This window comes from Aspergillus wentii (assembly GCF_001890725.1).
Source record: "Aspergillus wentii DTO 134E9 unplaced genomic scaffold ASPWEscaffold_9, whole genome shotgun sequence".
Lineage (NCBI taxonomy): Eukaryota > Fungi > Ascomycota > Eurotiomycetes > Eurotiales > Aspergillaceae > Aspergillus > Aspergillus wentii.
Genome location: NW_024467840.1, coordinates 671,393 through 686,438, shown reverse-complemented (window position 1 = coordinate 686,438; position 15,046 = coordinate 671,393). Strand labels below are relative to the sequence as shown.

Sequence of the window (15,046 nt, the reverse complement as noted above, 5' to 3'; positions counted from 1 at the left end):
CAAACCATCCCACATTTATAACCCAACACAACAAACGTCACATCGCCGATATGTCTTCCGATACTATCCTACGATTCATGGGGTTCCCTCGTCGAATCTTCTACAGCGCCACAGTAGAAGACAAGCGAAAGGCACTTTGCAAATCCAAAGACGCTCGGGAGTTCCTACCCTTGCTGCAATTTCCCGATATTGCCGGTGAATATAAGCTCAGCGATCTACTTCCACTTGAGATCCGCCTCAATGCTAAAGACCTCGAATGGCTTGAAAAACAGCTTGAGCGTAAGGGTGACTTTCGCATTCTTCAAGAATTATCGCCAACCTATGGCTACAGCACTATTACTCGAAAGAAGGAAGAGCATGGTGCCAGAGCCTAGTTGAGTTGGACATTAAGGGCCGCTGGATTGTCCAACGAGAAATATATCTCAAAGAGGAGGCGCGGGTGTTGCACAAGTCCCTGGAATGGTGTGATTTTGAAGACGATACTGAGAAAACCAGTCTACTGGGTATCTGGGAAGATGAGTTGAAGAGTCTGCACCGGCAACACTGGGAGCATTACCGAGAATTGTGGATGTTAGAGGCCAATATGCCAGGAGGGCCGTTACGAAGAGCATTCAACGCATGGAGAAAGAATCCTGACTGGTATTTGACCACATGGCTGCGTCAGGACTGTGCAGGCCGAGGAGGCTGCTGTGGTAGAGAGTGTGGATGTTGTGAGAAGCCTAGAGATACGGATCGAGCATTGAATCGAGGGCATTGCACCAGTGCCTGTGGCTGTTGCGTCCGCAGCCATGGGTTCAAGGGCGATGAAATCAAGTTTGATGACCTTAAGGCGTTTCCGTTTGAATTGGAGCACCGGAAAACGATGTATAGTCGGCGTATAGGTCGCGCTTATATCTGGGGCATCGACTTCTTGAATGATCTCGATTGAAGGTGGATGGAAGCCTGCCACCTGTTGCTGTACCTGGATACTCTTGCTGTCTCCATCTTCGGCTCTTGCTAGTCTAAACTTCTCGATTGTTGAAAATGTCTTCTATGTTTGAATAGACCTGTGTGTCAACACAGTAGTTATATTGCTCTGGGATGCCCTAGCTTTTGGAATTTTCTTTTGACTTAACCATCTCCACCTTTCTTGACCTCGATTATTATCTGCATGACCCGGGCATTTTTGCTCCATAGTGCACTGTCTGTCTTGACTGTATACCTTCCATTCTTGTACGGCACGAATCCAGTTATTTAGCATGGCCTCGTTGCCAGTTTGGCGGAAGTCCGCCATTTCGTTGTAGCACATATCTCTGTCAATTCATGTGGTACTGAGAACATTGAGTGCCTTTTGCACTTATCTATACTTCATCTTATTTCGAAGGATGTAGTGGTATCAAGACACCAGCTATCGATAGAACGATAATGGCTCCGACAATCGCAAAAACGATGCCAGGCCCGCTGGTGAGCAAGCCTCTCACTTTATCAATTGATTAATTCATGTTCGCTTTTGAGTTTGAAGATCAGTGTCTTGAGATATTCCAATGGGATACCCGAAGGATGCTACAATACACCATGCTTATTCGCCTCTTTGCATCGCTGGCATGAGACACCCTACTGGGGGATGAGATGATAATGTGTAACTCTGTACACTTGAGTAGCAGTGGAGATGAATAGCGACATGGTGATGAATTAGCCAAGCTAGTGATATTCAAGGATCAAAGTCGATGGCAAGGTCAATCCACTCGTATTGATGATGGTAGACATTAAATATTGATGGAATGATGAGACGAGAAGAAGTGGAAGAAAGAGGAAGAGGAAGAGGAAAGAGAGAGCAGACCTGTAAAGGAAAGAAGAGGAAGACAACGTGGCATGCAGCCAGCATTCACTGATAACACTTCAACAATACAACCTCAACTCCAATCCACTCCCCATCCCGATCCACCATTGGCCATGTTTCTGCATCCAACGTCGCACAAGAACGGATCAGCTGCATGTATCGCGGATCCTCGGCTGCAGCGACAGTCTATCCAAAAACCGTTATTTATTGTACCACCTTCCCCTCTCCCTCTCCCTCCTCCTTTGTCTCTTTTTCGATTCCTCTATCGAAGTTGAACGCTGAACACGAGCTGATATATCAACCAGTCCACATGAAACATGATGCATTCTATCCAAATCATCAACGATAACGCGTCTTTCACATCTACACTCGCTTCCTTTGATAATCGCCCTACTCTCCGGCGACGGAAAACCGTCCAGAAGCTGTCGAGATGGGTGTCGAGGCGGATTTCGAGGCCAACGCTCTCGCCTGATTTAAAATACGATGATGATGCCATCCGCTCTGATGAGGCCGTTCAAGACGATGAAGATCATATCCACGAGTCCTACGCGGCGTATTGTTATGCCTTTACGGCGTCAGGGCAGTCATGTCCGCAGAAGAAGACATTGAGCATATCGTTGGACCATGACGATCAATTGGCTAGCAAGGAAGAACCATATTCACCAGATGCGCCCTTTTTTCCTTCGCCTCCTCCCGAGATCCTCACCCCTTCACTCTATGCAGAAATGACTCGAACGCGCAGTAAGAAGGAATGGCGACAGCGAATATGGTCACCTTTTCTGTGGTTCTTCAACAATCGGTGACATGGAGACAGTTGAGATGATTCGAAATCTTTCTTGTTTGATACCCACTTCAGATTTGAGTAATAATATAAACATCTACAATGGTGATCATGACTGGCTGTATCATGTCGTATCAACATATCTATTCCGTAGTAGATCCAAGGACACTCAGGTCGTCATAATCAAGAGCATCCACAGAACCCTCCAGGAATCATCAACATCCCTAAATGTAACATGGGCAGTATCGTCTGCATCGGATCAACCGGCAAACCATCATGATCGCCAACAGAGCCACAGACCGCATTAAAATATGTATGGTCGAACATATAAGAAAAACATCAAACAACAAAAGAAGAGAGCATGAACAGGGGTATCCTGAGCATCTGATTACATACAACCTAACCAATACAAAGGAAATTCACTCCTTCCACTGCGGCCCATTCCTGACCCTCCCATCTCGAATGGAATATCTGGGCCATGTCCGCAATGGATCCCTGGTAGGAATCGATCATGATGATTCCCCACCGTTGCGTTTAGTCTCGTCCGATCCGGCGCTCGTGTTCTCAGGTTGAAACGTGGAAGAGTGGCCCAGGGAACCTGGTGCCGCTCCCTGCGACAGTTGGCCAAGGTCGCCCATGAGTCTGAGATAGAGTTAGAATCTTTATGCCACAAAGGAACAAGAGGTAAAAACACTGACCGTCGTTGCTCGTCGGACCAATCATCATTAGCTGTGCGGATTTGCTTAAGCTGCTCCTGGATGCTGGCCATCTACAAAACGGTAATCTCATCAGTATAATGTTACAATAGGGAACGGACAGCTGTTATGTAAAAGGATGGAAAACAGAGAGTCCCGAAAAGTAGGACGTTAAACGGGGATGTCCCACCGTTCCCTCAATGGATGATCCAAGGTCCTCACCTTCCGCTGCGGTTGGACCAGCCTCTTCTCCAGCTTTGTCCTGCTCTGCCCACCGGCTTCCTTCCAGTCCCACCCCCTTGGATCCGTCCGCCTTCAGAGCGGCCAATTCAGCCTCTAGCTCGCGGACCCGCTTACGGCTGGCCGAGATTGATGAGTCCACCTCCCCAAGCTGGGTAAGCAAGGACATGTTCCTCTCAATCTGGTCATTCAGGTTCTTCTCACCCTGGGTGAGCTTCTCCTCCATAGTGCGGGCCTGGGTTCTGGATTCATCGAGTTCTTCGGTCACGGCTTCGTGCTTCGACTTGATTTGGGCAAGCTCTTCCTGCGATACCTTGAGCTGGTTCAACACTGTCTCCAGTTCCGACTTGCTGCTCTCAGAAGCAGTCAAAGAGTTTTGAAGTTCTTCCATCTGGCTGCTAACGACCTGGTGTTTCTGTTCAAGCTCAGCCTTCTCAGCCTCGATCTTCGAGATCTCTGCGCTGTGTTTGCCGGAAAGTTCTTCATGTGCGGCAGTAGTCGACTTCTCGGCATCCGCCAGCTTCTGTTCAAGATCTGTGATGGTTGCCTTCAGACTGTCCAGGGCCGAAGTATCCTGTGCTGCCACGTTAGCCTGGGCCAGCTGTTCCTTGGCCTCGGCCAGTGCATTGTCGTGGGATTTCTGGAGCTCTTCAAGCTTGGCCTGGTTGGCGGTTTCCAATTCAAACTTAAGGCTAGAAAGCTTGGATTCTTGAGCACCAAGGAGTTCTTCGATCGCTTTACTGTGCTCTGCTTCGGCTTCGGCGCTCTTGGAGGACTTAGAGCTCTCCAGCTCAGCCTGCAAGTTGGCCTTGATTTCCTCGAACGATTTCTGGAGCTCAGCAACTTCCTTCTCTCTAACTTCAGTGTGCGATGCAATCTCGCCAGCATGGCGCTCAAGGGCTGACTTCAACTCGGCCTCAAGTTGTTCGACCTTTTGCGCGTGGCTTGATTCCAGTTCCCGGTTGGCAGATACTAGCTCATCGTGCTTGGCCTGGAGCTCACTCAGTGCTGTTTCCTGGGTTCCAGATGCCTCACCCTTCAACTTCTCCAGCTCCGCAGCATGTTCAGCTTTCAACGCCTCCAGGGCCTCCGCATGCTTCTCAGCCGCAGAAGCGGCTTGCTGAGATTGCTCCTCGAGGGCCTTCTGAGCAAGAGCAGCCTTCTCTTCGAGCTCGTTGAGCTTACTTTCCTGTTCGCTGTCCTTCGACTTGCTCTTGTCTTCGATGGCACTCAGACTCTGCTGTAGTGCCTCTGCCTCCGCCTGTTTGCTCTGAATCGCATCCTGCAAAGACTTGATCTCGCCCTGTCCAGTTGACAACAATGACTCCAATTCGCCAACTCTCTCCTTCAGGGGCTCGATTTCATGGACAGCAACGGCATGGGCAGAGCTGGCTCCATCCTCTACAGCCTGACGAGCCTCGTTGAGAGCTTGCTCCGATGCACTCAGCTTTTCCTGAAGAGCTTGAAGTTCGATCTGGTGTGCATCTTTAAGGTCGCTGGTAGCATCTTCCTTTCCTTGCTTCGCCGCAGCCTCAGCAGCCTCAGCAGCCTCAAGCGCATTTCGAAGCTCCTGGACCTGCTCAGAGTTTGTGTTACCGGCGGATTCCGCAGCCTCCTTGGCCACTTCCAGTTCCTTTGCGTGGGCAGCTGCAGCGGAGGCCAGAGCTTCATCGTGTTCATCCTTAAGCTTGGCGATAGCAGCTTCGTGGGAAGCTTCCAATTCCTTGATCTTGTCTGCCAGCTCGTCGGCGGTGGCTTCGCGCGCCTCCTGAAGCTCGACCTGGAACTTCTCAATAACCTGCTTGAGCTCAGAAACCTGCTTCTCCTTGTCGGCAATAGCAGTGGCCGTTTCATCCCCCTGCTGAGTAGCGGACTCAGCTTCAGCAAGCTTTGCCTCCAGAGAAGCAACCTTCTCCTCCAGCGCGGACACGGATTCCTTGGCAGATTCCTCAGCGGCTTGGATTTCCTGCTGTTTGGAACTGTTCAGCTTTTCCATTTCAGCGTTGAGGTTTTCGATAACTTGGTCGCGGCCCTTGAGTTCACGTTCAAGGCCATCGAGAGCCAATGCCTTCTCTTCCTGGAATCCCTTGTTGGCTTCCTCCAGGCTAGACTTCTGAGACTCCAATTCACCCTTGAGAGTATCGATTTGTTCGGCATATCCAGCAACTGCAGCCTTTTGCTCGGCCAACTCTTTCTCAAGCTCCTGGAGCTGGGCCTGGTGGGCTTGCTTCAATTCCTCGAGCACAGCGGCGGTCTTATCGTCACCTTCCTCTGTTGCTGACTTGGCGGCGTCGTCCAAGTCTTTGAGCGATTTTTCTTCCAGCTCTTTCCGCTTAGCTTCTGCCTCTTCTAACTGGGCTCGCAAAGCCGTGAGCTCCTCAGTATGAGCAGCTTTAATCTTTTCGATTTCGGCAGCGTGCTCAGCCTGAGTATCGGCGGTAGCATCGTTCTGGGTTGATGATCCTTCCTGAGTAACAGACAGGTTGGCCAGCTTCTCATTCACTGCCTCCAGCTCCGCCTTGAGGCTTGTCACACTGGCTTCGCTCTCGGACAGCTTGTTCTGGAGATCCTGCAGCTTCTCCGCTTCCTCTTCGGTGTTCTTGCTCGCGGCAACGGTGCTAAGTCTCTTCCGAGCCTCCGAAGTAGCGGTAGAAGGTCTGGTAGTGGTCGTGGAAGGCTTGGTGGCTGTCCGCGACGTGGTGGTCGTGCGGCTTGTAGCGGTAGTTGTGACGGGCTTAGTCACAGGCTTGGTCGAGGAAATAGAGCTCGGGCGAGCCGTGGCGGGTTTCCTCTCTGCCGTGGTGCCAGCCACGCTTGATCTCCGATCCAGAGAAGACGTAGTTGATTTCACGGGAGCTCTCGTGGAGGCACTGCCGACCAAGGACATACGCTTGGCTGTTCCTGAGATCCCCCTCCGCTCGTCTCCAGAGCTGGCCACACCGGAGCTGGCCACGGACCGTGGCTTCTCATCTGCGGAGCTGCTAACAGACGCGCGAGACCGATGGGAGGCCGCAGTCGACGAGGTCAATGGCTTGCGGGCTGTTGTTGTCGTTGGGGGACGAGTAGGAGGTTTGTTCAAAGTAGTGCCGCCCATCGACGTACGCGAGGATGTGGTGGATTTGGGAGCGGATGACATGGAAGTCGGCCGCTTCGTGGTTGTCGAACCAGACAGCGGGCGCTTGGTGGTAGATGTAGTGCTACTAGATGTCGGGCTCTTCTTCGCCGGGGACATTCTGGTGTTCTCCTTCCCGGCCTCAGGACTCGTGATGGGTTCCTCACTTCCCGAAAGAATGCTCGACTCGACGGGAGTAGCGGGCGGGAGATTCTCTCCCTCGGCCTCGACCGGTGCAGGGGGAGGAGGCATGGGTTCTTCAGTTGAAGCCATGGTGGTCAAAAATTTGTTTGGCTACTGAACGGGTCTGAGAGGATCGGCGGTATTTATGGGACTCTGCTAGAAGAAAAGGGGGTCCTAGGTCAGCCAGTGTCCATTTCTGAAAAAAACAGCGCTGTGTGAAGAAAGCACTTTGTACTAGATCAATGAATTGGATTGCCATCAAACATAGTCAAACATAGGTAACATATGGGCTCAGGATATTCCGCTAGCATATGTATTTATATGAGAGTGGAAGAAAAGGAGGGGAAACGGTGTAGGTGTCGCAAACAGGACGATCCATAGATAATGAATAGAGACCCAAGAAAATATAGCCATGATCTATCACCCAATGCCAGCTGAATATCCAACTCGGCGATCTGGACGTAATGGCAGCTGCGACGGGGCAGAGGAAAAAAAAAAGGACCTCGGGTGAGGCTTCTCCTTTTCCTGACGGGCATCGGGGAAGAGGGAGAAGAGCTTCTGCGGGGAATGCAGCTGATATACTGACCTGAACCGAGAGCTGCAGCTGTGAAGCCAATCAAGGTGCGATACGGCAAGTATCCGAATGCACCTAAGAAGGATGGACAGTTTCAAGCTGCAGAGGAGTCGCACAGGAGCAGGAGGGGGAGGGTTGCGAGGCAAGTCGCGGGAGGGCCAAACAACCAAAGAAACAGAAAAAAAAGAAGAAGGAAAAGAATTAGAAGAGTATTAGGTAGAGGATAATAGAAACAGGGATTAAATGGATTAATTGACCGATGCAGACGCAGGTGTGGCAGAGGAAGAGAAGGAGAGGAAGAGGGAGAAAAGAAGAGGAGAGCGCAAGAGGGGAAGAGGCTTTTCTCGGGGCGGCAGCAGGAAAAGCGGTGGTTCTCTGGGGAAGACGAACGACGACGATCATCGGAACGGGCTCAGAGACGGTGAGAGGCCAAGATGGATACAGATGGAGATGCAGGCTGCAGGCCTACGGTCTACATGGATGCTCTATCTTCACCTTAATGGGGATCTTACAGCGTCGATGGCCCATCTGTGTTTATCCCCCAGGATTGTTTGGTGCCAACTGGCATTGATCGACAACTGCATCATCGTACTGGGGTTGATTCCCCTGCATAGTATCCGCATTCCAGTACCCCATCGATCCAAGATAGCTGCCAATCTCTTGCAAGATTCATATGGAGATAATCGCAGATTAACTCGAAGATCTTGAAGCTATCCAGACCCGGACACGTGGCGGTTGTTTTCCTCGGTTCGCGTTTGTTGTTGTTGTTTTCTTCCCCGACAACAGCATCCATGGATCCACCAGATTGCGGTCCCAACGGTTTCGATGCGGAAGACAAACACGGTTGGAGATATCTTAAAGCATGGCCAGAAATAAAAAAAAAAAAAAAGAAAAAGAAAAGAAAAGAAAAGAAGGCTGGGTATTCTAATAATACGAAAAATCATCGCTACAACGCTAGGTAATATCGTAAAATATCATACAGAGAGAGCTTCAGTTGTCATCTCGCACACTCAGCAGCCATTGATGTTTTCGGCGCCCTTCAACGGTTTGTAAATCATCCTGAATGCTGGGCAATGCATTGTCAAGAATCTCTCGAGCCTTTATTCGTAGCTCGTGGAAAGTCCGGCCACGCAGCCGATGGCCGAAATGTCGCATAACGTCAATATACCGATTGGGTCCTACATGAACCTGTCAGAGATCCATGTTTTCACTATGTTGTACCTTGAACGCTTACCTTGGTATTTGTCTAGTCCCAGAATCAACGCCCACGTTTCATCCTCTGTCCATTCCTTTCTGGTGTCATCATCGGACGCAATGCTCCTCGATTCATCGCCCACATCGGCTTCCAGGACTCTCCCATCAGAGGACTCGGGCCTTTGGCTTTTCAGCTCGTCAGACTTCAACGCCTCGATCAGTTCCTGAAGAGGTGAACTCATTGCGCGGCTGAGGATCTTCAGGTTTGTGTACTCCCGGTGGCCGAGGCTAGAGATACGTTTAGAAAAGTATAGGAGTGATTCCAGGACGCAGAGTAAATGGTAGTATACTGCTGGACAAGCCCTGTGATCAAGGCAATACGCCTCAAAGCCGGTGGTTATAAGGGTGACCATCTCTGGTACCACACAGGCTTCGAACCCACTGAGAAGTTCCCTGGCCTTGTGTTTTCGACTGGGCTTATCAAGGCGCGTGGTCTGTCGGTAAACATTGTTCAGTATCTTCTCCCCCTCAGAGGAGATGACTTCAAGGAGACTGTCGCATGCACTTAGAGAATGAGAATGCCGGTCATCATCCAACAGATTGTTTGAGATATCCTTGAAAATGTCGCAAACTTGCTGGATCAATATGATGATATCTTTAAACTTCTTCTTCGCTGAAGAAGAAGCTCCCTGACCGATGCTGTCGGCAGTGCTTATTATAAGAGCCAAATTCCTCTTCTGTGGGCTAAGATTGATGAATTCTAAGAGTCGAGAAGGCGGCTGCGTGTGTTGTTCTTCTGAATTATTTGTGGCATCCACGGCACTTTCAGTAATCTCGTTATGTTGCTCATTAGGTTGTCCAATTATTTGTACCTCAATTTGTTGGTGAGGAGATTTTTCCTGACGCTGATTACTCGGTCTTGTTTGAGGTTCATGGACAACGAAACCGACAGGAGAATTCATGAACGACTCCTCTTCAACTTCGCCGCTATCATCAGACGGATTGGAACTTGCCGATGTAGCCTCTGTGTCGTTCCAGTCGCGGTCCTCCAAATCTTCATTATCTTGTTGAAGGGTATTTTTGTTCAAACTCCTGCTCGGGTTTGAGTAGCCGCTACGAGTCTCTTGCAATGAAGAAAGACCCCCGGGTTTGGCGTTTCTTTCAAGCAATCTTGACGAATGACGTTCTGGCGACTTTGTCATCCCATTGCCACTGTCAATTGGTTTTTCAAATCCATTCGCTTTTCTAGAGCTCCTAGGTGTCTTTTGTATTGGGGAAGACCTATCCGAGCCAACCTGGTTCGCAGCTTGCTCTAATTCACTACCGTCGGGCACCTCATTCTGCGTCAGCTGTGTGTTGGGAACTTGTTCGACTTCCATGTCTTCTCGAGAAGACCAGCTAACAAATAGGCCTTGGTCATGAACAATATTATGTGGCTCTAGATTATGAGAGAATCTGGTCGAGCGTACGCTGCCAGGAACGTTGTCGTCTGAAAACAGTTGAACATGGACACCGTCACTGCTTTCTCCGTCGTCGTCGTCGTCGTCGTCGCCGTCGCCATCCTCTTCCTCGTCCTCTCCATGCTTATGTCTATAAGGCGTTTTGACTGGCGTGTTTTGACCATTTACTTGATCTTTGATTCGCGAGGATCGCCGGGGCGTATGGGGTTCGTTTTTGCGTGGGTATCTTGTGCCGATGTTTTCATCCTCCTCTGCTGTCGGTAAATCCCATATGCTACCACCATTGCGAGACGCTCTTATTCCAATGTGAGTTGCTCGATGGGTAGAACGTGATAGGCGAGAATGGGGTTGATTGTTCTTTTTGCCGGTGCTGTTGACGCCGTTCAGGAAGTCAACAGACTGGTTGGTCGTGTCGCGTTTCCTTCGCGGGGTGGATCGCAAATTCCTCATCCTGGGAGAGCCATTAATATCAACTGCTCCCTAGTGATGAGATACAGCATCCACGCGTCAAGGTGGGTGGTACAAAGTTGATGAAGAAGCGAGATCAGCTCTGGTGCGGAGGAGCAACGGAGAGCTTGACGTCGTTCGGGTCCGAAAAGCGCATCTCTTGCCGCCCGCGATCCAGCATCGTCATCGCCGTCGGACGTCTTCTTCTGTCTTCTCCAACAATTCTGCCAAAAAGGCCTCTATCGAATTATACCCCGGAAATAATTCCATGCTATCATATTTACCTCAAATATATCATAGTCTAATTTTTACCTCATGACAGACGGAATTCCTGTCAGGATGCTGCCCATCTTAGACCCCTCCGCGGGGCATTCCTTCGTCGAGCCCAGCAAGAAAATCAACGAGGGCCAAGATGTCTCGACTTTCTTGACTACAAAAGCCTACGTTGATATCATGACCTTTCTCCTTCAGCTTAATCGATCATTATTTCCCGCCAAATTACCCGATGGGAGTGTGCAGACCTGGCCTCTCAACACCGACGCCGTCGAGTTCTCCGCGACGGTGCGACAGCTCCAGTATCTCTTATCCAAGCTAGAGGGTATTGTTGCAGAGGTTCCTCCCGATACAGGACCTCGGAGGTTTGGTAATATTAGCTTCCGCAGATGGTATGAGGTCGTCGAGAAGCGAGCCTCGGACCTTTTGGATGAGTGTCTGCCGTCGGAGGTGCTACAAACCAAGTCATCCGATCCTGAGGGACCGACAGCGAAGGTGGAGCTGATGGCATACTTCCTGGGCAGTTGGGGAAGTCCACAGAGACTGGACTATGGAACCGGTCATGAACTCAGCTTTCTGGCTTTCCTGGCGGGGATCTGGAAGCTGAACGGGTTTCCCAAATCCAGTCCGGGGGTGGAAGAGAGGGCCATTGTCCTCGGGGTGATTGAACCGTACGTCTTCATATACTGGGAAAGGGTAATTTTCGAATAAAGGTACTGACTGCAATTCGTCTAGCTACCTTGAGCTGGTACGATCGATCATCAAGACTTATACCTTGGAACCTGCAGGTTCCCATGGCGTCTGGGGTCTGGATGACCACTCCTTCATTTCGTATATCTTTGGTTCCGCACAACTATCTCCAGCTATATCAGAAACAGATAGAGTGCCCGAGGAAGGCTCTCTTCCGAATGCCCCAGATCCGGGCGGTGTTGCAAAAGCGAACATTGTCGAAAAAGAACGCAAGGGAAACCTGTACTTCTCCGCAGTTGGCTTTATTTATGACGTGAAAAGAGGCCCATTCTGGGAACATAGTCCGATGTTGTATGATATATCTGGCATCCGAACCGGCTGGGCCAAGATAAACAAGGTATTCTTCTCACAAACTACCCTTTGTTGAACCCACACTGAAGCCAGTCTCAAGGGTATGATCAAGATGTACAATGCTGAAGTGCTTTCCAAATTCCCCGTTGTACAACACTTCCCATTTGGTTCTCTCTTCAGTTGGGAGCGTGACCCTAATGCTCTCCCACCGCCAACATCTGTCCACACAGCGTCTGTGCCTCAAGCAAGACCCAAGGAAGCCGTCTCCTCTTCGACGGCCAGGATGCCGGAGTCCGGAACAAAGGCTCCCTGGGCAAGTGGAGCAGCAGGAGGGACTGCGGCACCGTGGGCAAGCGCAGGGAGAGAAGGAATACCAAGCCCTTCTGTTTTTTCTGGCAATACCCCTCGAGTACCTCCATCTGTTCCCGACACATCCAGGTTACCTCCAGGTCCAATGGCCCCTACAAGAGCTCCTTGGGCAAAGCCCCAACCAGAAAGGCAGGCTCCTACTGGCAGCTCGGGGGATGTACCCACCAAGGCTCCTTGGGCAAAATAATGATCCAGTTATGACAAATTTTCGTACTTTGTGATGACCTGTTTCCGTGAATATATACCCGATTTACATCTCATGCTGCATGAAACAATGACGATATCATATAAATAAAAGTCTACACAAACTCCAATTGGGTATCTTAAACAGGCTGAAAGAAACATGACCTAAACTATACAAATAAACATCCCGAGCAATGCAATAATTTCACTCGGAATCCGAGCCATAGTCCACCAATGCTGCTGGCACAGCCGAGCCTTTAGTAGTTGAAACGCCAGTGGAATCTTCAACAGGTGAAGCCTCATTGTTATCTGCGCGATCTGGGCGCTGGTGCTCATTTTGTTCCTTGCTCACTACCACGGGTTTGGTTGCGACGACTTTTCGTCTCTTAACCTCCGGCCGCCACGCAGTTTCAGCATGCGTCAGGAATGGATCGACAGTTGCGCGCGTATTCCCGGTCAGCTCATTGCGAAATGAGGCTTTGCGTTGTGCAAGTTGATCGGCTGGCTTGGGCGGTCTCGCACGTTTGCTCTTCCCGTGTCGATCTGATTCAGTCGACCTCTGTAAAGCGGACGATGAGCCTTTTGTCTCAAACATAGGCCGTGTGCGCAAGACTTGAGAAGCGCCAGCATCAGGCCCAACCATATCAGCACCATTGGGACCATCAGGACCAAAATCGACCATCCCAGCACGCAGACGGTCCTCTTCCGTCTCATCGACAAGATCGATCCCCAAGCTCATCTTATCCTTAATCGCCTCTCGATTCGCCTCGGCTTTCTCAAGGCCCTTTCTCTCCGCGCGGAATGTCCGTCGCAGCCGTCTCGACTTCTCATACGGATCATTCCAATCTCGACTCTGGCGTTGCTGCAGATCCAGAATTCGACTGGTCTCCGTTTCTGCCCGTCTCTTATCCTCAACCTTCCCTTCCAATTTCGCCAGTGCATCCTTCTTCTCTTCATCCTCTCCAACCCGCCGAATCGCTATCTCCCCAGGCTGCAATGCCCTGTCCCCATCCTCCCCGGTATCTCGCTTCCGACCACCCTCAAAAACCACATACGCCGTATTCTTCGGATCGGTGCGAATCTCAATCCACCCGCCGCATTGGGGATGTCGCATGCGAAAACTATATATCGGAGTCGAGTAATAGCTGCCCACTTTTTTCTTTTCGGCGTTGAACCGCACGCCCTGGCCGATGATGGTCTCATGCGGTTTGCAGGTCGTGCACCATACGGCGAAAGGCATCTCGAATCGGACCACCAGTGCGCCTGTTGTCCGGAGGTGGCGAGCGCGTGCGCCGAGGGGATGTTTGCCGGCGAGTTTGTTGCCGGTTGTTAGACCTTCTTGGTCTGGAGGGACGTAGCTAGTTTCATGTTAGGATTGAGATACGACGAGTTTATTATCGAGTAGATAAAGCGTATGTAGCACTAACCGTCCCATATCTGTAGAAAAGGATTGTTAGCTCACACCCCGCTATGATCATTGGCGTTGCTCAGCTTACTGAAGCCCTGCATTTTGGCTGAATGTGGTTTTCACGTCACGCGCATGTAAATTATAGTACTTCGTAATGATAATATCAATCCTGCCCTGGTCAACGGGGCAATAGTGGAATGAGCCCAGCGTGAGCCGGTGTTGATGTTGGCAAGTTGATTTGAGATTCGAAATGTCCGATGACGAGGTATAGTTATGCAGCTGAGTAAGCTGTGTATAAGATACCCTAAGTCTATCTGCATTATTTGGAGACTACCAACAAAACCCTTGTGTATGGAATGGCCAAATTCTTTGGACGCTGTAATACGGAGGATATGGCACTATATAATGAGGTTGAAACAATTCAAATATGTGTTAAATCAAATCTTCCGTCTCCTACTTTCAACTGGCTATAGGAATGTCCACGGACTATGTACGTCTCAATATTACATGTCCGATCATCGATAGTACACGATACGTTCTCTATACCATTTTCTTCCTAGGAAGCTACCAGATGGTGATGAATATCAAACCGATTTTGACTCATTTGGGGATGGGCTGGTTGATCTTTTCCATTTTCGATTCTGTTCATCAATTTGTGCACGACCGAAATCAATGAACATGACTCGTTTCACCTCTGTATTCCATAACATATTCGGCATCCGTATATCTTGATGCAAGACACCCAAACTTGAGATTTCAGCCTTGGTGCGTTCAATTTCCCGGCACCGCGATATGCGATCGGCCTCCTGAAGGGTCTCCCCTATGAGTAACATCATCTAAAATTGATCGGGATGACAGTCCAGATAGGCACAATTGTGTGCAAAACTTAGGATGTAATGTCTGACCTGGAGCTTTTCCCTGGCGTTTGCCTCGGTCCTGGATTAGGAAAGAAAGGAGATTCTTTCGGCGTGTATCATCTGAACTGGGTGATGAGCTCCCTTTCGGTTTCAGAGATTTTGGAATAGATCCAAGGGCATGCTCCGAATCAATTTCCCATTTGCTAAGCGTTTCCATAGCAGCATTTCGCCCAGCTTGGCTGTGTTGCATTGACTGGGATGCTAATGTTGTAAGCGCCAACATGCAACTCACAGCCGTGGAAGAGTAGCGGAAAGCAGAATTATCTTCTGGATTTGGCTCGAGGAGGGAGTACTGTAAGATCTCTGGTCTGTCTTCTGGTATACGAAGAATGACTTTTATGCGACCATTT

At 50.0% G+C, this 15,046-nt stretch overlaps 7 protein-coding genes across 7 annotated transcripts; 3 read left to right on the top strand and 4 right to left on the bottom strand.

Moving 5' to 3' along the window:
• Positions 1-50: 50 nt before the first annotated feature.
• On the top strand, positions 51-928 carry ASPWEDRAFT_177013 (uncharacterized protein; the record flags this gene model as incomplete). The annotated part of the gene is made up of 2 exons (XM_040831593.1): positions 51-279; positions 348-928. 2 exons carry the CDS (start codon positions 51-53, stop codon positions 926-928), a joined length of 810 nt encoding a protein of 269 aa, XP_040684026.1.
• A 1,211-nt stretch (positions 929-2,139) lies between these two features.
• ASPWEDRAFT_177012 (uncharacterized protein) lies at positions 2,140-2,622 on the top strand (the record flags this gene model as incomplete). Its single annotated transcript, XM_040831592.1, has 1 exon — positions 2,140-2,622. The coding sequence occupies one exon, from the start codon at positions 2,140-2,142 to the stop codon at positions 2,620-2,622; it is 483 nt and encodes a 160-aa protein (XP_040684025.1).
• A 487-nt stretch (positions 2,623-3,109) lies between these two features.
• On the bottom strand, positions 3,110-6,920 carry ASPWEDRAFT_177011 (M protein repeat protein; the record flags this gene model as incomplete). Its single annotated transcript, XM_040831591.1, has 3 exons — positions 3,110-3,242; positions 3,299-3,369; positions 3,444-6,920. The coding sequence occupies 3 exons, from the start codon at positions 6,918-6,920 to the stop codon at positions 3,110-3,112; spliced, it is 3,681 nt and encodes a 1,226-aa protein (XP_040684024.1).
• A 1,124-nt stretch (positions 6,921-8,044) lies between these two features.
• Positions 8,045-8,465, bottom strand: ASPWEDRAFT_707031 (uncharacterized protein). Its single transcript, XM_040839141.1, has one exon. It carries the CDS (start codon positions 8,346-8,348, stop codon positions 8,115-8,117), a length of 234 nt encoding a protein of 77 aa, XP_040684023.1. The 5' UTR covers positions 8,349-8,465; the 3' UTR covers positions 8,045-8,114.
• ASPWEDRAFT_72772 (uncharacterized protein) lies at positions 8,318-10,611 on the bottom strand. The gene is made up of 2 exons (XM_040839261.1): positions 8,639-10,611; positions 8,318-8,582 (listed from the first exon to the last, which is right to left on the bottom strand). Exons 1-2 carry the CDS (start codon positions 10,506-10,508, stop codon positions 8,395-8,397), a joined length of 2,058 nt encoding a protein of 685 aa, XP_040684022.1. The 5' UTR covers positions 10,509-10,611; the 3' UTR covers positions 8,318-8,394.
• A 31-nt stretch (positions 10,612-10,642) lies between these two features.
• Positions 10,643-12,563, top strand: ASPWEDRAFT_45897 (uncharacterized protein). Its single transcript, XM_040836650.1, has 3 exons — positions 10,643-11,449; positions 11,514-11,865; positions 11,920-12,563. Exons 1-3 carry the CDS (start codon positions 10,821-10,823, stop codon positions 12,373-12,375), a joined length of 1,437 nt encoding a protein of 478 aa, XP_040684021.1. The 5' UTR covers positions 10,643-10,820; the 3' UTR covers positions 12,376-12,563.
• Positions 12,564-12,576: 13 nt separating this feature from the next.
• Positions 12,577-13,880, bottom strand: ASPWEDRAFT_32533 (Saf4/Yju2 family protein; the record flags this gene model as incomplete). Its single annotated transcript, XM_040833683.1, has 2 exons — positions 12,577-13,715; positions 13,868-13,880. 2 exons carry the CDS (start codon positions 13,878-13,880, stop codon positions 12,577-12,579), a joined length of 1,152 nt encoding a protein of 383 aa, XP_040684020.1.
• Between the last annotated feature and the right edge of the window lie 1,166 nt (positions 13,881-15,046).

Excerpts from the sequence above, each read along its gene's own strand:
- ASPWEDRAFT_707031 (XM_040839141.1), bottom strand. The coding sequence starts at position 8,348 with ATGATTTTTCGTATTATTAGAATACCCAGCCTTCTTTTCTTTTCTTTT.
- ASPWEDRAFT_45897 (XM_040836650.1), top strand. The coding sequence starts at position 10,821 with ATGACAGACGGAATTCCTGTCAGGATGCTGCCCATCTTAGACCCCTCC. Across the intron at positions 11,450-11,513 it reads GTCCTCGGGGTGATTGAACC|CTACCTTGAGCTGGTACGAT; the intron begins GTACGTCTTCAT and ends CAATTCGTCTAG. Across the intron at positions 11,866-11,919 it reads GCTGGGCCAAGATAAACAAG|GGTATGATCAAGATGTACAA; the intron begins GTATTCTTCTCA and ends GCCAGTCTCAAG.
- ASPWEDRAFT_72772 (XM_040839261.1), bottom strand. The coding sequence starts at position 10,508 with ATGAGGAATTTGCGATCCACCCCGCGAAGGAAACGCGACACGACCAAC. Across the intron at positions 8,583-8,638 it reads GGGACTAGACAAATACCAAG|GACCCAATCGGTATATTGAC; the intron begins GTAAGCGTTCAA and ends AGGTTCATGTAG.